Below are 24,241 nucleotides of genomic sequence, written 5' to 3'. Positions count from 1 at the left end.
TTACATTAGATAGAAACTTTAATAACTTCTCATTTTTACAAATATCTACAGAGCACATATCAATTTTTATAAATAAGTCAAAGTCCATCTGGAATGAGAGCATTTTAAAGAAGGAAAAATATTTTAAACATTTGAAAAACAACTGATATTTTACAAAACAGCTAGAATACTACCATATACTACTTTAGCATTGAATGCAAAATTATAACCTTTTTTGCTGTAACATTTCATTGTTGCTACAGAGTTAAACTCGCAGACCCATATGTCTCTGTTAAACAAACGGGAGCTGTTAGGAAAAATAAACAAGTTACACATCATGTAGAACCATGATAGTCCAAAGTATCAGCCAAAAGACCCAAGCGAATAAACCATCAAAAGCTAACAAACATAATGCAACATTTCACTCCCTCCCCCCATAGTTCAAGTGTGATCCTAACTTGGGAGCTTTATTTGCTTTTAAGGAATTAAAAGCCTCTATACCAGGGGTGCCCAAACTTAGTCCTGGAGGGCCGGTGTCCTGCATAGTTTAGCTCCAACTTCCTTCAACGCACCTGCCTGGAAGTTTCTAGTATACCTAGAAAGAGCTTGATTAGCTGGTTCAGGTGTGTTTAATTGGGGTTGTAACTAAAATATTTAAAACACCGGCCCTCCAGGACCGAGTTTACGCACCCCTGCTCTATACCATCACCATGGTAAAACCTATGGAAAGGTGAGTGCCTTTAATTCAAAAGTGTGTTTAAATGCTGTAACCTTAAACAGCAGAGGTGCCATCATGTCCCAGGATATGACTGATGTTGTGGGCTGGCCGATTGGATTGTTTATTTGAGTCTGAAGAAGTAGTGTTGGCAAGAGACAATAAAGGTGACATCGGCATCGAGGAGCCATCTGGAGGCATTGCTGTGGCAATTTCAGGGAACAAAGAGGTCAGGTTGAAGTTGGATAAATGAGGTGTGATGCCTGAAGAGTTTGCAATCGGCATTGGTGTTATATCTGTGAGAAGTGGGAAGCTGGCCTGTGCAAAACCCACAGGTCGAGGGGGAGAGAGAATTGAACCGAAGCGATTGTTCAGTGGTGCACTGCCGCTCTTGTCAGTGCTTGGACTTGTAAACATCTGGTTTGAAAAATACTGTAATGGAATCTCACTTGGAAGGCTAGGATGAGCTGCAGGGGAATATGAGGGATAAAATGAAGGCAACGTGTTTTGAGGTTCCACAGGAAGGAGGGCTGGGGTACGAGAGGCACTGGGCTGGGTGACCGGTGGGATGAAAGATGCGTTGGCATTAATGGGAGGTGGTGGATTCATTCCTCCTTCAGCAATAAAAGGAAAACCAAAGTTCTGGGTGAGATCGGACACTGCACAACGATCAGACCCCAAATTGTTGTCACTGCTAACTTGTGCACCATCTGCCATAAAACGCACAATGCTACTCCTTCTCGTTTCACTCCCTGTCTGTGTACGACCAAGGATTACTCCTCCACTTGATGGAAGAGGCAAGGTACTTTCGGGTTCAAAAGGATTGCCAGGTCTCAAGTTGCCTGACCTTGGTCGATCTCCTGGACGAATCTTTGTGCTTTGTGGATCTGGTCCAATATGATGAGGCCGTTGACTAACAGAGAGTGACCGGGTTGAGCCTTGAGTGCGTCCTGTGTCTGAACTGCTGTGTGGTGTTGAGGGATGGGGTGGACCTGTCCTCAGAGGTGGACCATGTAAATTTGTGCTGACCTGAGAAATATGGCCTTTGCTGTTGTCCCCTAGGCGTATAGGAGCAGATTTCTGTGCAGCGTGCAAATTAGGACTAGAAGATTTAGCCTGAAGATCTCCAGCAGAGGCCCCGGGAACACAACTGTATTCAACACTCACTGGAGTACAGCCCTGAACTGCCCTTTGGTGCACATTTTGTTCAGGAATGTGAGGTGCCAGAAGGCTTTGCATAAAGCTTTGGTGACATCCTTCCTGTTCTCTTGTCAATCCTGGTCCAAGGTGCACTCCTTGAGGAACTGAATATGTCCCACGTGAACGCCCATCCCCAGTAGGCCCTGCACCCATTCTGAAACCTGCTTGTGGCTGAGGACCCCTCTGGATTTGAGGTACAGACTTGCTGGACATGTCACCACTTCGAGACACTTGCACTTCGAAGTTACTTAGCTGATGGCCACTGACCAAAGCTTTGAAAGGTCCACAGTCAGGTATTCTTTGAATGTCTGTCGTATTAGTATGGTCAGGTGGTAGCCTACTTTGAGAATTGTGAGCGATGTTACCTTTACCACGTGATGAGTCTACATAGCCTCGTAATTCCGACTGGTCCTGTGTATTGTTTCGAGGTGCCTGCAGGTGTACACCCATACGTTGTTCACCAGTCACTGGAGTCTTCCCTATTAGAGCCTCAGCTGAGTAACTAGAGAGACGGTGACGCTCTTGACGTGATGAAGTGCAAGTAAGATCTGATGAACGAGAAACAGAATTGCTAGCCTGAGAGGTCAACTGCTGCTCCATTGAGCGAGACCCCATTAGTCTTTGCATAGTCCCATGATCTTGTCCAGGTGGACGCTCCTGCTGAACCAAGTGAGTGTTTTGATGTACCCTCTGACCTGCCTGTTGGGCCTCACAGTTTTTGTCCTGTCTAGCTCCAAAGTGCTGTTGCTGAATCTGCTGCTGAATGTGCTGATGACGAGAATGTGAACTCTGTGGTGGCATTTGCTGCTGCTGTTGTTGTTGGTGTGACTGTTGCTGCTGTTGAATCTGTTGTGCTTTTTGCTGCTGTTGCTGCTGTGATTGCTGCTGTTGTTGATGGTGCTGCTGCTGCTGTTGATGTTGCTGGGATTGTTGTTGTTGTTGATGCTGCTGCTGTTGTTGCTGATGTTGCTGCTGCACTCCACTTTTTTCCAAATGATGTTGCTTCTGCAAAGCAACATTTGGCCCAGTCTGCCCACTACGCACTACTCCTCTTTTCTTCTGCCCATGCTGGTCTTGCAGCAGGTTCCTCTGATGAATACTGTGGATCTGAGATTCTGGTTGTGTCAGGTGATGCTGAAGCTGGTAGAGGTGTCTTTGTTCTTGCTGTTGTTGATGTTTGAGGTAGGGGTTTCCACCCAAGTTTTGCCCAGACTGTTGAGAATTATGTTGTGCATGCCCTTGCTGCAGGTGCACCACGCTCGGCTGATTTTGTTCATGTGATGGGACCTGGGTCAAGCAGTGTCTTTCAGTGGGGCGGAGCACAGTACTCATAAAAGTATTACCAGAAAACAGAGCCCCAACCCCATCAGAGTGATTCCTTGGCATAACTGCAGAAGTACTTGAGGGCATCTGTCCAACCATCATTTGCACATGATCATTAGTCTTTATGTCAACTCTTGCAACATTCCCTGCTGTGCATGATTTTGAACGCTTATTTGGAAGAATAAGGTCATCCTGGGCAGACCTTTTTGGGATATCCTTCTGATGACGTTCAACCATTCCAACACCAACATTTGTTCGCATCAATACATTCTTTAAAGGTGCATATTCATTAGGTTGAGAAGGGCCAGAACATATAGGGGGAATATGTGAGGAAGACTGAGACACCATAATGGCTGCACCCCCTGATGATGAAGTAGACACCTGCTGTGCAAGGTTGGGTGACCCTGGGTAAAGTTGGTTGGAGCTTGGTCTGATGAGGTTATTAACATTAAGGCTTGTGACAGTACTAGGCTGAGACTGTGAGTAAGCAATGCTCTGTGGAAGTCTGATGCCAGTAGTGCTGCTGGCTAACGGCTCAATTGGAGGAACTTGAGTAGAGACCTGAGATGAATTTTTTGACATGGGTAAATCTGCCTGATCTGTCAGTTTAACCTGCTGGTCAGTCACATTATCCTTGTTCAAAGTTGGTTGAATTTTTGGAAGGTCCCATCCTGTGGCAGCAGTACCTGGGATGTCAACACTGCATCCAGCAGCCCTCTTACTTGGGCTGTCCTGTTCAAATATGGCTCTTGCAGCCATTGCTAAAATTTCAGCCTGCTCCGATGTGAAGGTGAAAGCACCAAATGTACTTGAAGAAGCGCTGATATTGTGGCCTGCTGGAAGCAATGATGCAACAGAAAACCCTCTGCCACCTGAACCTCCTGCCAAAGGAGAGTCTGTCTGTCTACTAGTTCCCAGTGGAGGCTCAAAGGAATCATTTTCCAAAGTACATACTTGTTGTGGAGGAACTGTTTCTTTTTGACCATAAGCAGCCATTTCTGTCACAATCTTTTCTGTGGCATCATCAGATTGTCCACCCTTGCAGGGTTGTGTGTTCATATTCGATTCAGGCACCTTGATGTCTGTGCAGTTCCCTTGGTTAGTGGTTGGCATGGGCATATTCATTGAGGATGGTCGTTTTAGGGACTTGAAAGGGTCTGAAGTCCTTGACGTTTCTGAAAGAGGAACAGGTTGAGTTGACAAAGAGGTGTCTGAACCAGGAGTTGACGTTGCATCAAATGATGCCTGAATCTGAGGAGTGTCAGTTAACTTGTCTCTTTTGCTATACTTCTCTTGTGTTTGTGAAATTGCCTGACTTGGCATGATGGAAACCACTGGCCTGTTATCCACTGAATTAGCACTGATACTTGTCGATTGACTTGGTGAGGAAATATTACTTGATACTGGGGGTTTGCAAAGATCAGAACTGACAGTTTTAATTTTTGAATTGTCTTGAGCAGAGTTTACATTGGTCACTGAAGTGGAACTCTCTTTAAAACTAGGTCTTGATTCTGTTAACCTTCTTTCACTACTGGCGCAAACACTATTAATGTTTGTAACCTTATTCTGACTGGTAGTTTCACTACAATTTGTCACACTGCATGAAGAGTTAACATGAATTTCTGATGAAGCAACTGATAAAGTTACAACAGTATCCACAGAGCTACTCTGGGTATAGACAGAAGAACTAACTGCTGAACAATTAAGCTGGGGACCATTACCTGTATTTGAGATTCCTTTACTCAAGCTATCACCAATTATAGAAACAACCACATCACTCTGAGTGGAACATATTGAATTGACACTGCTAACGTTTACATTGTCATGCAAGTGGACAGCATCTGTGGATTTTGCTTTTGTCTTTAAACCTTCTCCAACAGCCAATGAGGGCTTGACAATGGATACATTCGATGAAGAGGTGACAGAACTTACTGCTGATTGTTCACTTGAGGAACTGACGCTAGTGACAATACAACTACCGCATGTGGAAATAACACTGTTGGAGGTAGATGAACTAAGCAAGTTAGCATCATGACTAACCATATTTTTATTTAAAGAATTTGCACTGGTGACTACAGTGGATAACTCAGTACATAAATCATTTGCAACAAGTGCTTTACTTTTGACAGCAGTTCTACGCAAACCTCGCCCAGGTTTAAGTTCCTTTCGCTTAACCAATTTAGTTTTCCTCACTGCGTTTTGTTTAGTTTGATTTCCAGATGTTCCACAACTTTTTTTGGGCTGAGTTTTAACTGCACTACCAGCAGCAGCTGATGATGATGATGCAGGAACAGATGCAGAAAGAACCGTTTCAGTAGAAGGGCTGACTTCTGAACCACATGTTGAAAGAGGTTGAACAGTAGTGTACGAAGGTGGAGTAATGGTATATATTTGCACATTGCTTTGACTTGATACCTTTGAAATGCTCTGACTAAGACTGGTTAGGGCACCTAAACAATTCATGGTAACATTGGAGGTCGGTTCCTCACAGGTGGGCTTAAGGACTGGACCTACACTTTGACTAGACAGAGAGTTTCCTTTTTCTGGTGATTTTGCTGGCTGCAGAACATATACTTGTCCATTCACAGTGATAGTATGAGGTGCTTGTGCTTGCAATTGGGTTGAAGGGCGTGGAAGAATATGTACCAACTGCTTTGTTCCAGCTGCCTGCATGCTAGCAGTACAGATGGGGTTTGAAGTAGATGCATGACTTGATAAAGTTGGGGTTGCATTTGACACAATGGCAGTGTGATGACTGTGGTGTGGTGCAGGTGTCAAAGTAGGTGCCTGAATTATGACAATATGCTGGCAGGGTGTTTGATTAGTGACATCCTCTCTGATAACTTGTGGTGTTGGACATGAGCTTCCCTGTTGCAGAATAACAACATGCGAGTTACTTGGAGGAGATGAAGTCACAGCCACTGGTGTTTCTTCAGAATTCACCTGCAATAACTGCATTGTCTGTAACATTGGCAGTGTGGCAGCTTGTGGTTGAGGCACAAGGGCAGGCTGAGTTGGTGGATTTATGACTGGCTGAGCTTGAGGCACCACGCTGAGATGCAGCTGAGGCACAATGGCAGATGGAGCTTGGGGCACCACTGTAGGTTGGGAATGAGGCTGACATGGCACAGCAGGTTGACCTGGAGTTTTAGGTTGAATGGTGGGGTTGCAGGTGGTCAGAGTGGAACCGAGCTGAGGTTTTGGTAATAATGCAGGTTGTGCCCGAACACATGATTGTGGGTGGGTCAAATGTGCTGTCTGCGTTTCAACAGAAGGCTGATGGACTACTAAAGCTTGTGATACAATGGCTGGCACAGATAAAATTGAAGACTGTTGTGCTACTGCTGCCTGAGGGCATGGCATAACAGCCGAATATAGCTGAGGTTTTGGCCCAGATGGCTGAACAGAAATGCAATTTGGTGCAGAAGCGTGCAGTTGCATGGGATTCTGTTGCTGCAAATGGATAGATACAGGCTCCTCATGGTGTTTTGTCCCCAGCGAACATACAGACAATTGCTGAGGGTTATGTGAAATGTTGGCACCATCTGGGACCAGTGCTTGAGAAACAGGTTGCACTGTATTTCCAGCAAGTTGTAGTGTTGTCCATGTAGTCTGAGTGCTACTAGTTGCACTGGTTCCAAGAAGGGTGGCGGTTGCTGGTAATATAGTGCTCACAGATTGAATTTCACAGTTTTGTGAGAGTGTGGTGCTAGTTGCAGCAACAGGAACCACAGAGTTACTCATCACAACTTGAGGCAGTGAAGATAGGCTAAGCATATGCTGAAGTCTAAGGGGCACAGCTGGACAGGTAGCCGAAGTGAGACTAGGGGTTGGGTTATCTGGTTGAAGTTGTGGAAGGAGTGGGGTGCTGACAGCAGGTTGGGGACATAAACCTTGAAGAGTAATATAATTCATAGGAGGGTTTAACTTTGGAGTAGTAGGTGCCAGAGGAGAATATTGTTCCACAACTGTAAGACATGGCTTAGAGACAGCAGGAATAAGTGTTGCAACAGGTATGTGAGAAGATGCAGTGGTGACTACAACATTGTTTACTGGTGCTCCATTCGTAATACCAAAAGTCTGGCCAGCGCCCAATGAAATATCGCATGAAGGTTGTACTGTGACAGCATTTAATGGCTGTTTATCGAGATTGGAAACTGGATTGGGTGGAATCAAGACTTTGCTTGTGGGACAGCTGTTGTTGCCATTGGAGTAGACGATAATTCCCTTTGATATCATGTGAGTCGGAGTGACTTTGGCTACTTTTGCACATCGCTGCTTCCCTTTCCAGTGTATAGTGGGATCATCCATAAAACTTATGTCATTAGCTTTGAGGAGCTCAATGTAATGAGCGCTTTCCTTGCGCAGCTCATCCACCTGGTTCCGCAAGCGATTTATCTCCTCCGCTGCAGACACACATTTAACACAGGTGAAAAACAGAAAGGCTGTACACAAACTTACAAAGATTGCATTCAACTCTTGTCTTAAAGTGTTAGCTCTGCCTCAAATTTTTTTATTAAATGCTCATCCCCATGAGACCTTTGTCTTCAGAACACAAATTAAGATATTTTATGTGAAAGCTGAGAAGTCCTTCATCCTCCATAGACAGCAAGGTTCAAAGGACTCATTTAAAGTACAGTATAGAAGTATGCCTTCAGTTGTTCAATCGAAATAATATCAAGCAACAAAAATACTGTGTGTCCTCGGGGGTATGTCACTGCACAGTGCTAATAAACATGCACTATATACTGACACTGAGAACAAGAAACTGTTGAACAAAGTTTTTTTTGTGAGTATTCTCACAAAAGTATTCTCGTAGCTTGATGATAATAAAGGTCAACCAACAAAAGCATATAGTCTATGTTGGAACTCACTGCAAAGGATGTTGCAGAACTCAAAAACCAGTTTGAATCAGGCGCCACATTGTTTCAGTCATTTAGATCTGGCTCAGATAAGGATAACAGAGAGCCAATTGATTTGACTATTTCCACCAATACATTGTGCGCAGATGTTCAAAAGACCTTTACCCAAATTGGTAAATGATTCAATCCCCTAACAATGGGGCTTTACAGGATTTTCAGCGGGAAAACTTAACTAATTCCCTTACGAGACTCTTTCCCTGACTCCCGGGTCATGTGCCCATCATATGGGACATCCTGCCAAAATGTACACTTTTGTAGAGATCTCTGGAAATTATTGCATAAGAATGAAAGACAATCTCTTTAAATGTTACAGCCAAGGCAGATGTATTTTGAATAATATGCCATAGTTTTCCTCATTCCAACCAACAAGGTTAATCAATGTGTTGCTTTAACCCTTATAGCTGATGAAACCTTCTGTATGTGTCTGAAATGTATTATGTCTGGTACTAAACGAAAGCTAGCGACATTTGCAATACATTGGTGTAAATGAAGAACTAGTAGTACAAACAGTATTCGTCTAGTAACATTTGATGTAAGATAGTTACAAACTTACAAGAGATTTTACCACATGAAATCAACATGCAGTTTGTTAATGATTACCCTTAGTACGATGGTATGGGGCATGGCCCCGCCCTCCATGGCAACCGCTCATTGGAAGACAGTGCCATGGGGATGGACCAAACCAGGTCACATAAAAACACCCTGCAACAGTAAATCGTTGCTTTTGCATTAGCTTGCTCGCGCTAGCTGTGCTCTCTGCCCCCTTTCGCCTGCCCAGACAACACACTGCCACGTGATTGGGTCACCACAAACTTTCCATGCAAACCTCTTAAGGTTTCGGGACAGCCGAAACCGCATGACCTTCCGCAAACTGACTCAGGAGTCCATCACTTCAGTAACCCAGGACGACAGCCACTCACGAGAGAGTGAATCCCAAAGACGTCACCGAAGCAAGTCACCACCCAATCAGGAGTGTTGCGTTTCCCCGAGGCCAGCCCAGCAAGGGAAACTCAAGACTTCAGCAAAAGCACAAGTAACACAAACTAACGTTGTCTCTTGCTGATTTGGTGCAGGTTGATTTTAAGCAGTTAAAGATAAGCCAAATCTCTGCTTTTGTGGTTTCTCAGGTGTGATTCTAAGATCTAGTAAGTACTAGAATTAATTTGGGACAGTTGTCAACTCATTTTGCGTCCTCTGAACTGCCTCTGTGTGAATGTGTGTGTGCGTTTGTTGTTTGTTTATTACGTAGTACATAGTTTCATGTAATGCAGTGTAGCTCAATTAATCTTTGTTCTCATTTTTTAAGAACTGTGTTCCTGTTTATGTGCTTCTAAGTCATTGCCTCCAGCTGTAGATTTTGTTACCTTGCTAAGAGTTAACCCAATACTGTGTTATGTTATTTTCCTTGGCCACGGAAATAATATAAGCAATATTGGTGAAATACGATGTCTTCTATTTGCTGGACAAATGGTAGATAAAGTGTGAATCTTTTAATCTGATTCAGTCTGACTCAATTGAGTCGAATCAATGATTCAAATCTTCAAGATCCGATTTACTGAAATTCTTTGAAATAATGAATCCCTAATCGATCTTTTAACGTAGGTTGATCCCCTGCATCTATTTTGAGGATGTTTTTAGTACCTTTCTGGACTTTAAATGAGTCGGTAATCTTGCTATCTATACAGGACAAGGAAGCTCTCAGATTTAACTTAAAATACCTTAATTTGCATTCTGAAGATGAACAAAAGACTTGGGGGTTTGGAACAACATGATGGCTGAACTTACCCTTTAATGAAGCTACTTACTCATAAGAAATAAGTAACATGTTAAAGCATTATAAGTAAATGCACCCAATTACTGTAATAAGGTCATGGCTCACCTTGGACTTTTTCTCCTCCATTAAGCAGCATTTCATCATTTTGTCTCTTTAGCTCAGTGATGTAACGAAAAGCCTCTCCCAGAATCATATTTTTACTCTGTAAGGAAAAACAAGATATTGCAGAGTAAAATCTCCATAGTTGCAATAATAAATCAGATGCTTAGTTTCTACATCTATTACATGTGTTTACCTGTTTCAAGGCCTGAGAGCAAGGCAAAAGCTCTCCAATCCGATTTATACCAGCATTGATTTTCTCTTTACGATGTCTTTCCACTGATGTAGAAATGGAAATAAGGAATAGTTATAGCGTTCAAAAAAAAGTTATTTATCCTTCAAATGTTTGAAGTATTAATAACATGTTAAAAGAATCACACTCATACTTTGTATCACAGCTGTTTCTTACCTGCATTATGAATCTCCTTGTTTTTCTTCCGCCTAATAATTTACAGAAGATCATTCAATTGTAAATTACTTATGTGAATAAAAAAAATAGCACCAAACATTAGCAGACTTCTTTCTACTTTCTAAAAGTTAATTATTTTGTATTTGCTACTTTATAAAGGCAAAAATGAATAAACAAAGTGTAACCCTCAGGCCAGACCAAGATTTAGGCAATTTTTTTCTTCAGTAAAACATTAAATGAGACTTTTTTGCTGAAACTATGGTATTGGTCTGTTCAAGAATCGTTTAAGATTTTTTACAACTTTATTAGCGTAACGACACTGTGAATTGAAGGTAATAATATTGTAAATAATATTCTGTTTCTAGCACAGACCCATCTTTTCCCTTCATAAGACACCAGTGTATCATCAGGAGCCACAGGTATTAATCCTAATTTTACTGTACATGTATTTAGACTCTCTCAAAGTGCCAAATCTACTAACCAAGGGCCACGGTTTCAGCTAAAATACTCTATAATGTTTTCCGGCAAAAAAAGTTTACCAACATCTTGGATGGCCTGAGAATATGTATATTAACAGCAAATTTTCATGTTTGGGTGAACATAGAACATTTCTTTAAAGTATTGCCCACACAACTAACACAAGGTTAGGTTGAACTAGCTGCTATGACATTCAACGCACTCTTTAATAAAAGAACTGATCAGTACCGTGGCGGTTTTAAGTTTTTCGTTTGATTCTGTACTATCTCTGGCATCCTGGCTCACTCTACAGCCTGTTAAGACCAAAACACAATACAAGAAATATGATATCTGAAAACAATGAAACTCACATTAGATGTGATTGAGTATGGTAGTGATGAATACAACATTACCTTCCAGCATGAAGCATGCAGATTTACACATGTGAGTTCAACAGTTTGGGAGTTCATAGATCCATGCTCCTCTTTGCTGCATAAACAACTGCAGAGAAGGTAAAATAGCTGATTTAAACACTGGATTACAACATACCTTTAAAATCACATGGGTGTGAGAAAATGACATAAGAGTAATTCCATGCAAATATCAACCTTGCCATAAAAACAATTAATAACCGTTGGAACTGTTTCTATGTTTTTTGTGTGTAAGCAAGTATTTTACAGTACTTTAGATATACTCTGTGAATGTTTCTAAACAATTTTGTTTGATTTACCAAAGTCACACGAATGGCAATTTCACAATGGTCACATCCATAACGAAGCTTTTCCCTCATAAATGCAAAAATATTAAATAAAATAAAATCAATTATGTTTGTCCTTTTGATAAGCATTTTTTTGGGGTTGTGCATTTTAATTCACAGAATTTCTACAAAGTATGTTGTATACTGCAAACTCGCATACTTTTTTGGTCACATTGACAACACGTTTATTTTTCTCGTTTAAAGTATAAAACATGTTTACAGATTGACATTTTTCTGATCCCTTAACTCTGTGGTTAGTTGTTCTGGAAAATAAAGACAGATGTTTAAATATATTTCCCAGTGTTGGGTTGCAACTGGAAGGGCATCCACTGCTTAAAACATATCCTGGATAAGTTGGCAGTGCATTCCGCTGTGGCAACCCCTGATTAATAAAGGGACTAAGCCGAAAAGAATGAATATTTTAATAATCTGCTAACATATATCTTGCATCCGGAAAGGATTCATTGCGCTTCACTTTTTTTCACATTTTTTAACCTTACAGCCTTTTTCCAAAATAGATAAAATTCTTTTATTTCCTCAAAATTCTACACACAATACCACATAATGAAAATGTGAAAAAAAGCGATGGTTCATCTTTCAGCAGGACAATGACTCAAAGCACACTGCCAAAATATCAATGGAGTGGCTTCACAACAGCTCAGTGAATGTCCTTGAGAGGCCCAGCCAGAGCCCAGAACTAAATCATATTGAACATCTCTGGAGAGATCTGAAAATGGCTGTACGCTGTCGGTTCCCATCCAACCTGATAGAGCTTGAGAGGTACTGCAAAGAGTAATGGGCAAAAATTCCCAAAGACAGGTGTGTCAAGCTTGTGGCATCATATTTAAAAAGACTTGAGGCTGTAATTGCTGCCAAAGGTGCATCAACAAAGTATTGAGCAAAGGCTGTGAATACTTATGTACATGTGATTTTTCAGTTTTTTTTTTTGTTTTTTTTTAAATTTGTAACAATTTCAAAAAATCTTTTTTCACATTGTCATTATGGGGTATTGTGTGTAGAATTTTAAGGAAATAAATTAGTCAATTTTGGAATAAGGCTGTACCATTAAAAAATGTGGAAAAAGTGAAGCGCTATGAATACTTTCCGGATGTACTGTCTCTGTGAATTTATGTTTTAAGTGTTTACTACAAATGTCACATCCATAACACTGGCATTGCCATGAAACTTACTGTCCTTATGTTCCACACAGATTGTTTTGACATATACAGAAAGGCTTGATGCATTTGAATGAAACAATATATATATTGTATTTGCTTAAATCCTTTGCAAATTCTTAAAGAAGCAGGTTTGAACTAAACTGTCACACCAGAGACATAAACTACAGGTTGAACCCAAATTAGCTTGTTTATCAAATCTTTATTGTTTATTCAAATGCATATTAACACAATAAAAGAATTGATTCGCCTGTCAATACTAGCATGTAAAGCTCTTAACACTGAACTGGCTAACAGAATTAGCTTCTTAGCCTTTAAAACAAAGCTACAGCTGTGTTGAGTTCTGAGCACGAACAAACAAAATAAATACAACACAGACATATAAAAATATATCTGACTGCACACATATTACAGAATAACTTATTTACTTGCTTTCTTTAGCATGGCCTTAAGGTACAGAGATGGCTTAACTGGAAGAGAGCTAACACGACAGCTAACACAACACCTTGTTTTCGATCATTTACTTCCTAACTAATCTCTTTATCCCGGCGTGTAAGCAGGACTGTCACTTATACAGACCTACCGACTGCTTGTCCATCGTTTAATGTTACGATATTCCCGATGAAACTTTGTTGATGCTGAACAATTTACTCCATTACTGACCTAGCATAAAACTGCCAGTCACAAAACAGTGAGGCGGGATTTCCACTTCGTCCAATCACAGCGAAGACGACTGGAATTGTATCAAATCAGATCACGATTCTGCGCTAATGGGCGTTATTGATGATGAGGTCATAGGAAAACGCACACAACGCAGGAGACGTGAATGTTTGTTATTAGTGATAGAGACTGTCTTTTGGACTTTGTAGCCTCGTAATATCAAATAACTTTAAATAATAATGATAATAAATTATTTTAAAAAAGTTATAATTAGAAAAAAAAATCTTAAAAAAAACAACAAATATAAAAATGATTAGATTAACTAATACCAAAAATAAACGAAGCTAAAATAGAAATACTAAAATCCAATGGGGTAATTTTTACATGGACAACCGGACTTAATTTTCAGCCAGCCTCAGCGCTTCCGGTGAATTGTCTTTCCATTATAAAATCGCCACGTTTAAGGTCTGATTTCCTTAAAAATCAGTGATCTTCATTGCCTAATAGATATATTATGTGAAGTGGGTCTCAGACCGGACAAGAAGCGCTGCATTACCCTACATTTTCATTCACCATGTCTTTAAAATATGACAGTTTATTTTACCCCAGTATTTTCTATGGAGTTTCTGTTAAGTTTTCACCAGAAGTTTTATCATTGGCTGAAAAAAACTAGCTGTGCATATAGCCCATTAGCAATAATACAATAATTTTGTTAATGGTGCAGCCAGTCTTGTGGGATGTGGTCTCATAAAATAGAGCAAAATTATATACAAAATAAAATAAAATATAATGAAAAACTTAAAGTTATAACAACAAATTATATGGTCTTTTGGACTTTCTAATCTTGCAAAATAAAATAAAAATTACACATAGTAATAAAAAATAGAAATTAAACAAATACAATTGATAAAAATTACAACAAATCAAATAAAAAAAAACTTAAAACAAAAATGAAATAAAATGAAAACAAATGAAATCACTCAAAATGAAACAAAAACATCATAAAACTCCAAAAACAAAAATGTCATAAAAAACATTTATTTTGCTTTAAATTAACCACTTACGGTTTTTAATCCACAAAAACAATGAAAAACAAACTAATGCAAATAGTAATTTTTATTTAGAGGTTTAAAAGTCATACAATATAGAGCTCCAGAAAAAGATAAAATTTTTCCAAAGAAAGGAGGAACAAAAACATGCTTTTACTACAATGGAGAGGGCATGTCTCCCCTGGCATGCACTGAGTTGGGGCTTTTCCTGGGATCTGGCTCTGTAAGTCCTATAAAATAACTTGTAAACTAACCTGTAAAGCTCCCACACTGTATGGGGAAATAGGCGGTGGTCAGTGAACATCACTGAAATGTAACTTTTGCATTGTGGAAGGATTTATCTTCGCTGCGTTAACAAGTGAGAAGCTAGGATTCAAATTTTGAAACACTCAGGCAGGTAATGGAGGGAGAGAATGAACTTTCACATCAAACACACTGCTTAAAGGGATAGATCACCTAAAAATGAACATTTCCTCTCCCTCAAATGTTTCCAAACCACAATAAGCTTCCCTTTTCTGTTGAACGCAAAAGAAGATATTTTAAAAAATGCTGAAAACTGGCAGTCATTGACATCCATAGCAGGAAAACAAATTCCATGGAACTCGATGGCTGTCGGTTGTTTTGTGTTCAACAGAATAATGAAGCTTAAATAAGTGAATAAGTGAAGAATAAGTGAAGGGTGAGTAGATGATGACACTTTATTTTTGGTGAACTACCCCCTTAACTAACTTTTAAAATGATTAGAGAACCACATCCACCGTAAACAACGCAACCGTCAAGGCTCATATAAAAAAGCTGTTCCTGTTTGCAATTTGAAGCCTCAACATCTCACCAGCAGCATTACCGCAAACCCCAGAAAAAGCCCAGACTCAATCCACAAATTAAAAAAAGAAAAGAAAGAAAGGGGGGTATTAAATAATGGGCTGAAAAACAAAACATTCACAAACAAGTGGAGTTTACTCCCCTTAACCTCCCCCTTCCTAAAACAGTTGTACCACTTCTCTCGTTGGAGGGGGCTTTTCGCTCCGTTTCCTCACTTGCCTCAACACACAGCGAGGCGGCTGACATCACAAGGAGACATTGCATCACATGCAACCCTCCAGCATTGCATATTGCCTGTATGGTCTAACAGGAGGTTTCAGCCACCACTAGATTCCCTTGCCGTGTGTCCGAGGGCTCAGGTGGCGGGCGATGGACTTTTGCCATGATCCCACATGCCCCTAAGACGATTCAAACAATCACTCCAAGGTTGCCAGCTGGGGCGTTTTTTAAAAAGACTTTTACCTCTTTTGTTCTATTGTTTTTGTCCAAGCAAAGCTATGTCCCCTTACCTTAAACGAATCGAAAAAACAAATGCAAAACAGTATGCTTTGAAAACATAACCTTCACCATGTCAGATCATTAAGTAGTCAGCAGCTTTTTGGAGCACTTATGGATTCTGCTTGAAAACCTCCATGTAATTTCAACTCGCTAAATGAAACGAAAAGGAAAAAAAATAAAAATCAACCAAAACAATTGAGGGGGACTAAAAATTTTGCACAATAAATGCAGCAAATACGTCATTGACTTTTTCTGTCTAAAATGTCCTCTGAAGAAAGTGGTGAGTGTGTCAACCCTGGGGCATCTGTTACAGTTCCATTTTGGGGGAAGAGACCAATCTGGTGTCGCTCGCGCTTGGAGCCCTAGTCTGCTTTCTGCAGCTCTCCTGCTGGCGGCGCACATGGGCTGCGCAGGCTTTTCTGAAGGACGTGGGCATCTGCCGGCTCTATCCTCTTGTAATAGTTCTTTTTTGTCTCAATGATCTCAAAGCCAAATTTCTGATAGAAGTCAATTGCAGACTCATTGCTGATCTGCACATGACTGTGGAGACATGAAAGAGAAAGCAAAACCACGTTAGCTGATAGAAAATGATGACAACTTTCATTTACATGGAAAGCAAGTAAAACGCCTGTTTCAATGTTTATTCTATCTTAATGCCACTTCTGTGAACTAATAGTTAAAATGTGGGTGAAAATGTTCAGCATAAAATATTTATGTAAAATTAAACCTCTTATTAAAATACATAACAATAAGTGTTCATAATTCTTTATATTATTTTAAAACATGACAAATCTATTGCTGACAAATGGGTAAAACCTAGTGGTTTTGAATTATAGATGCAAAACACAAACCTTTAAAATTACAATTCATTTTTATTTTGAGGTTGAACTGTGTTTCTTAAATAGAGTCCTTTAATGTTATCAAATTATACTTACTCTAATTATACCTAACAGAATTCTTTGCTATATATTTTTTACACTTAATGACATTGTAGTGGGCATCTTCTGTAAATCAATGCTAAATAATAATTTGTCTGATGAAAATTATGTCACTTAAACAGGGCAAAAAAACTAGAATTTCATTGTTTTGATTTAACCCTTGTGCATCTAGGGCTGGGTGATTTGGCCTAAAATCTAAATCTTGATTAATTGAGCATTTTAACTCAATTACAATTAATGAACGATTATTCTATTTATTTATTAAATTTTTTGCCCACGTTTTGTACAGTAAACATGCTCACTTATTACAAGTGAGAGATTTTTTGCATTACTTGATTTTAAAATAATTGAAAGAAAACACACACTATCAACTATCTATGCTTATTTCTTAAACATCAACATTAAACACTAAAATTAAAGCACAGGTTGCCAAAAGAAGTCACTTTTTTTATTATAAAAAAGCAAAAAAATAAATAACTTTTGGAAACAAAATAAATTATTTTCAGTGTTTTTCATATTAAAAGTAGAAAATAGGCAGTATCTCTTCTAAATAAAATAACACTTGTAGATCCTGTAAATAATAAATTAAACGGTGCATTTCCTGCATCTTCTATAAACAAATACTTTCATGTAAATAATCATTTTAATGTAATGGATAATATGCCGTCTCAAGGCATCTCTGGCGCAGCTTCCAATCATCATCAATGTAGTGCAAAGTAAGGCTCGAAAATGGGTCCATCGTCTTACTTGACCAGAGATCAGATGTGGATGCAAAGTGTGGCTAACATAGCGAGGTCATGTGACTCCACACACGGTAGGGAAAGTAAATGAAAAATAAAATTGACCTGGAAAAACTAGATCGATTATAGGTTCTGTATGTTGATTTCGATTAATCGCCCAGCCCTATGTGCATCCTTATAAAAGATTTAGCTTTTTAGTTTTTGTGATCATTTTGGTGTTAATGCAATTGGCCTAAACTTTGGCAGAGGGGTGTCTTTGTTTATTTAACATTTCATATTATAATACATGATATTTGTAATTTTATTATTTTATCTTCAGTAAAAAATAATAATAATTTCCCGCTGATAACCATTAAAGGGAAAGTTAATCCAAAATGGACAATTTACTCACTATTTTGTCAGGTTCTAAACCTTTTTGTGCTGCTTTTTTCTGTTGAATAGAAAAGAAGATATTTTGAAAAATGTTAGAAACTATTGACTTTCTAAGAAAAACAAATACTATGGTTACTAGTTTCCAACAATTTTCAAATATATCTTAATACCGTAATACAATTTTTTGTTAACAGTCTTTCATTACACTTTTCTGTATAAAAGTTGTAATATTTTGTGACGCTTTTTCAGGTATTCCCTGTGAAAGACATAAAACTCTTTTTTTTGCTTTATGCTTTTGAGGGCATAGGCTTATAGGGTACGTTAATTAAAATAATGTTATAATTACAGTATGTATAGAGTTTGTTTTGTATGTTTATACCAATAAATAAATGATGCATCAAATTATTGGTGGATTACTGACTTAGTCATCACTGTAATAACACAAATAAAGGGTTAAATGTTCATCGTTTGATTTTTCAGCAGAGACTATGCAACATTTAATATGTACATTTATGTGAATGAGACACAGATGGATGTTTCACAACAAATAAAGCACAAGACCGTCTTCAGACTCACAGGTAAATGTTGTCAAAAGTGCCATCCTTCTCACAAATGTTCAACACATGGTTCAGCATTTTTGTTCCTTCAAACAAACATGGCAAGATAAATATCAGTAAATGTGCAAACAGAATTCAAACATCACTGCTCTAGTGGATTATACAAATCTTCATGTCAGGCACAAAGACAATAATCTGATTATGCAATCATGAACTGAATCCAAGAAAATCTGACCACTGACTGCCCTTTGAAACAAACAAAGAGACACACAAGCACCCAGAAGCGCTGAGAAATTAATGTTACCTATGCCGAGTCTGCGGTAAGGTGCTAGGCAGCCAAGTGTCATGATATAGAGTCGCTTCTGGTTTTGAGAGTGATCCACTCTACAGCACACGGCACCGACTGCAATGTCATTGAAATATGCTGTAAAAGGATAGAAAAGTTAGCAGAAAGCTATTTATACAACGATTCAAGTTAAGAGTCAGCAGATTCGCATTTGATCAAATTAATACTTCATTTGGTCGTTTGAAAGACCTGACTCTTTTTAGGTCGAACAAGTTTTTGCTTTCAGCCATAGTGCTCACACAATCAATTTGTGCACTGCCCAGAAACATAATGAACAATTTCTGGAAAATTTGACATCATATTCAGACAGAACGAGACAAAAAGTTTGATCAGGATGTGAAAGCGACTCAAATCTAAATTATAATAAATGATTAGACCTGTCTGAGTAACCGCTGCCTGAGTAGTAAGAACCATACATGTATCTTTTCACAAATTTTAATACAATAGACAATATAGTAAATGGCAAAGGAGGCACATGATATTGGCCTATGATTGGTCAGATATCCTGTCATTGAAAAAAACTAAACAAAAAAAAAATTAAATTCAGGAACGATTCAACAGTCACTATAAAGCAGGGCTGCACAATTAATTGAAGGAGATTTTTATGTGCATTTTGTCAGTAAAGCCAGCTCTGTAATCAGCATTAAATCTCCAGCAGCTGCTTTCAGCATTTACTACAAAAAGCTATAGTTCTCTACAATTTAATCGATTCAAAGATTAACGATTTAATCAGAGTAATCCTGAAGTTGAAGATTATGATTCTGCAGTTTGACAGTGACAGTGAATTTAGACTCTTTGTTGCATGTGAATTGAGTTTTTTTTGTGACCATTACTTAGAATCCATTGCGTTCTAATGTTTCAATGGCAATTAGTTTATCAAGTGACCCACCAGCCCTAATGATCAATGTATATATCGTATTTTGTTTCTTTTTGTCATTTACTGTAAATACTGACAAATGTTTTAATTACATTGTGAAATTTCTGATATTCAATTCTCAAATATGTGATATTTTGACATAAGCTGCTTAAAAAAACTAATTTTAATAATGATCATATTATTTGTAAAATGACGCTGTTGTTGCTAGAAGGGATACAGCTGCGATCGAAAGTTAACGAGAAGTATTTATATAATTTATCAAATTAGGCATTAATCGAATTTTATTAGCTAGATGGGATACAGCTGAGGATACTCGCACTAATTCCAGTTACATTGAAAAATAATTATCATTGCCGTCTCTGTATTTTCCAAATCTTAAATGGTATGTTTTGCTTGTAGTTATGTGTATTTGAATATCTGAAACCTAAAATAAATGTTATTTGTTTGAATGCACAGATAAATTGTGATTTACGACAAGTGCTGAGCACTTCTTTCTGTGCCTCAGCATGCGCCTTCAGATATGAATTTTCTAATCACACCGGTGTGATCGTATGCTTCAGGTACCAGCCAAGGCTGGGCACACCAGTGTGATCGTACGCGTGAAAGGGTTAATAACATAGTTTCACTACAAACTCGCCTCATAACTTTAGTGGAATGCTTGAAATAAGTGGTGTAGTTTATTAGTCACGTTAAATCAATGAAGCAGTTACCTTATCTCTTTGCGGCACATTTGCACCCTCTGGCCTTCTGAGGAGATTTACTAGTGTTTACAGAGTCATGTTTCACTGACAAGATGTGCATGACAATCACAGCCTTTGCTGAATTGCGATCTCCATTTCATTTTGTTTAATCGCATGGCCCTACCAAGGACTTACAGAATTACAATATTTTTATAATTATCTGAGATGTGCGGTGACTTATGTTTTAAACTGACTTCTAAAATGCCATTAATGTTAAGCTATAAAAAAATTAAAAGCTTGCACACATTTAGTTTGAAAGGTAAAAAAAACAAGTATTTGTATTTTGCACTGCTAGCTTCAGTTTTACTTTAATTTCTTCAGTCTTGACAATAAATAGAATAGTTTTTTTAACTATAAAGAATACTACTCAAAATTTTCAAAATTATTATGTCCTGAACAGTTAAGTTATGGCTTTGTTGTGGAGTGAAGTGAATTCAAATGCAAGTGTTTTGCAACAGCGTTGTTTCATACCTAGCTTGGCGAGCTCTCCCACTTCAAGAACATCTTTGTAGAACTTGTCGTTGTAGCTGACAGGGAAGATCACTTGATTCAGACGCTTCAATTGTTTAATGTTGTGGGGTGTAACATCCCCCAACTCGATCCGGCTACTAGAACAAAAGCAGAATGGTTAACTAGCTGTAAACTGACAAACAATGTCCTTTTACTTACATGTCAGGTGAGCAAACAGTCCACAGAAATAACATTACAGCTTTACTATTAGAATAGCCCAACATATTAGTACAATATCAGTTATCAGGTGATTCTGCATACAAAGCATCTATGGATGTACAATTTTCCCTAATAATACATTTATATATCATTGTCATTTGTGCTCATTGAAATATGAGAACAGTAAAATTAATAATGTATACATGATCTTCACTATTTAATCGCACTTAATGCTATAATACTTAAATGCAACAGAGTATTTGATTTTTTATATATTAAAATTTGTATTGTATTTACGCGATAGTTCACCTAAAAATTATAACTTTGCCATCGTTTCCTCATCCTCAACTTATGTCAAATCTGTTTGAGTTTCTTCTGTTGAACAAAGGAAGATGTGCTGTACAATAGTAGGAAAAAACAGCCAATAATTAAATTTTGGTTGCTTTTTTCTAACATTCGTCAGTCTATCTTTTGTGTTCAACAAAAGAAAAAAAAACTCCTAAAAGTTTATAAACACCTGAGATTAAATAAATGCATCCTCATGTATCTTTTATGTGTGTGTGTGTGAGAGAGAGAGAGATATCCTAAAAGGGCACACACAAAAACTACACATTTCTTGTATAATTATGATCACCGTAAACCAGCCGTGTAAAAAGCAGGTATATTTAGGAGTGCAGCAAACTGAAGCCCAACACCAACACAACAGCTGCTGGTCACATGTTCACCGCTGCCACTCGAACAACCAGCATGAGTTGACAGGAGAAAAACATGTGCACTAAATAGGGTTTACAGCACTTATGATCACAGAATAAACGCCTATACTACTATACACGATCTCGAAATCAAAGTCCACTGATTAAAATAAGTTAGATGATAAAGTTTCCCAATGCTTGGTAAAGCAGTGAGAGTAAATACGTTTCAGATAGTATAGCAGGCTTTTAAAGCAATAGTCCCCCACTGCTGTTCATGAAGGGCCCCTTAAAAACACATTTTGTATGTTTTGTTCTACTGAAACACACCTGATTCCCTTCAGCTCCATAGCAGACTCTAATGGGTGTGTCAGATAAATGTGTACTGCTGGAGGCCTTCCAAGAATAGGGCTGGGTACCACTTTTTCTTACAGATGTGTATTCAAAACTTTAAAATATGACACCATTTATATAATATTTAAACAGAATTGGATTTAGGAGAAATATTTAAATATCGCTGACTTTTCTTTATTCTGCACACATGGTCACAGCAAACCCATACAGCGAGCTTGCTAGCTTAACGTAGCATATAAGATATATTTATGTATCATTTCATCCATTAAACGTTAAAGAAACGTCCTTCATGAAGTGTTTTAAGACTGTATGAACTTGTTCTGTCATTTTCAAAGGGGGCATGCTATGCGGCTAAGCTCACTCCATCACGTGTGTCACATTTTAATATTTACACCAAAATATTCTCACATTAACCTCAACATGACAGCAACAAGCTTTAATACATTGCTATAAAATCTAATGATCCATCTGGGCGCCCATTTCGGAGAGGTTTCAGAGTGGCTTGCTAACCAAGATAGCAACTTGAAGACTGACTCAACATTTTCGGATTTAGATTCGACACACGATCCAGTTTGGCACGGACTTCACTCGTGCCGTTTGTACTGGCATAAGGTTTAATCTGGTGCTCGATTACACGAAGCACTTTTAATGTATTTTTGGGAGATTTTGGGAAAAGATTAAGGTAAAACTAGGTGTAAAAATGCGGCGCAAATGTCTCTCCTCCATATTAAGCGCGCAGAGAGCTAACAGCTAGCATTAGAGCAACTCCACTGCCCCCCTGCTGGAAAAAAGAGAGAATAGAGAGGGGAAAACTTTACTTGAGAGCAATAGAGCCTTCTCTGTCGTCTACTCACCCTTTCATGTTGAAGAAAACACGTTTGTTGTGAGGGATACAGGGGCAGTTGGCGGTATTTGGCAGTATAAAGGGGAATTTGGGCAGAGTTTGGGATGTGATCCCCTCCACATGTATGTTGCTAGCACACAAGCTAAGCAGTCCGCATTTGCCTCTATGCTGTGGCCGAAGGTTGCCAAGTCTTTTCTATTAAATCACCGCAAATAACTTAGGGCAGATTATGAGTTAGGAAAAATAACTTTGGGTTGTTTTATATTGTTAATTTATCAATATAGTTAATTTATTGATATAATTATGTCACATGGATTGAGATTGAAACCTCAGATAGATATTTACGATTTTACATCAGTAGTTACTCGGTGGTTACTGACGGAGGATTTGGCAACCTTGAATTCTGGGAGGCTGCTTCTGTCAACCTTCACCACTGACAACTAGCAACAGGAAATATAAAAAAAAAAAACGGGAAATTGCGTTTTTGTGACTTAAAAATACAAGTCCTGTCCTATTGTTTTATTCCAAATAAGATGTTGTATGATTTCCTTTTTAAAGGCTTACTAGGATTTAAAAAAAAGATTGAAACATTCTTCCTGTTTGTGATCTAATACAAGAATATATTGTGAAATAAATAAAAGTGTTAATAAAATTAGATAAAAGTGTCCTTTGAATAAGACGTGTCTTCTGGCAGGGGTTCACATACAAGGCCTAGTTTGAGTTAACTGTCAATGCCATTGATTTTGTTCAAGATGCATACCAGTAATATGTAAAAATAATTTTATAAAAGCTGCTTAAATAGCCTCATTTAACTAAGACATTGTCCTGGCTTAATCTAAACCCTGTTTGTGAAACCAGGCCAGGTTTTTGTGTTTGTGTTGACTTGTATTTCAAACTCATATTTAAACACACAATACCGTGTTCAACATTACACTGTTAAAAAATCATCACAGCTAGATTTTTGCCCCTTAGTTACACAGATTTCACTCCCCATGTAAATGCATCAACGTGCTGCAATCTGTTGACTTACTATAGGTGCATATATAAATTTAATGTGTTCTAACATTAAATTAATCTGACATTTTAAATGTATAGTCCATGACTGTCGAATAAATCTGCAGTACTTTTTCGTAGAAACACCCTTGAAAGATGACGAAAGTTACATTTTTAATTTGAAGGGTATAAGGTGGAATAATTTATTAATCACATCATAATATGCAGTACTCACTTCTCTTTTTGAGTACTTTTAGAAGGGCTACTTTTACTTATACACTGAG

The 24,241-nt window shown here is 38.3% G+C and overlaps 2 protein-coding genes across 4 annotated transcripts; both read right to left on the bottom strand.

Moving 5' to 3' along the window:
• LOC130218199 (basic helix-loop-helix domain-containing protein USF3) lies at window positions 1–13,482 on the bottom strand. Of its 2 annotated transcripts, none has more exons than XM_056450324.1 (7): window positions 13,389–13,482; window positions 11,291–11,378; window positions 11,127–11,191; window positions 10,422–10,453; window positions 10,209–10,291; window positions 10,019–10,115; window positions 1–7,623 (listed from the first exon to the last, which is right to left on the bottom strand). In XM_056450324.1, exons 3-7 carry the CDS (start codon window positions 11,171–11,173, stop codon window positions 752–754), a joined length of 7,131 nt encoding a protein of 2,376 aa, XP_056306299.1. In that variant the 5' UTR covers window positions 11,174–11,191; window positions 11,291–11,378; window positions 13,389–13,482; the 3' UTR covers window positions 1–751. The 2 variants fall into 2 exon arrangements, with proteins under 2 accessions (XP_056306299.1, XP_056306298.1); XM_056450323.1 differs by having other exon boundaries at window positions 13,393–13,482.
• A 1,085-nt stretch (window positions 13,483–14,567) lies between these two features.
• On the bottom strand, window positions 14,568–23,134 carry naa50 (N-alpha-acetyltransferase 50, NatE catalytic subunit). 2 transcript variants are annotated; one of them, XM_056450679.1, is made up of 5 exons: window positions 22,975–23,134; window positions 20,880–21,016; window positions 18,750–18,869; window positions 18,465–18,531; window positions 14,568–16,378 (listed from the first exon to the last, which is right to left on the bottom strand). In XM_056450679.1, exons 1-5 carry the CDS (start codon window positions 22,980–22,982, stop codon window positions 16,201–16,203), a joined length of 510 nt encoding a protein of 169 aa, XP_056306654.1. In that variant the 5' UTR covers window positions 22,983–23,134; the 3' UTR covers window positions 14,568–16,200. The 2 variants fall into 2 exon arrangements, with proteins under 2 accessions (XP_056306654.1, XP_056306655.1); XM_056450680.1 differs by having other exon boundaries at window positions 20,880–21,013.
• Window positions 23,135–24,241: the final 1,107 nt, after the last annotated feature.

Source organism: Danio aesculapii, chromosome 24, assembly GCF_903798145.1.
Source record: "Danio aesculapii chromosome 24, fDanAes4.1, whole genome shotgun sequence".
Taxonomy (NCBI): Eukaryota; Metazoa; Chordata; class Actinopteri; order Cypriniformes; family Danionidae; genus Danio; species Danio aesculapii.
This window is presented reverse-complemented; position numbering and strand designations above follow the sequence as displayed.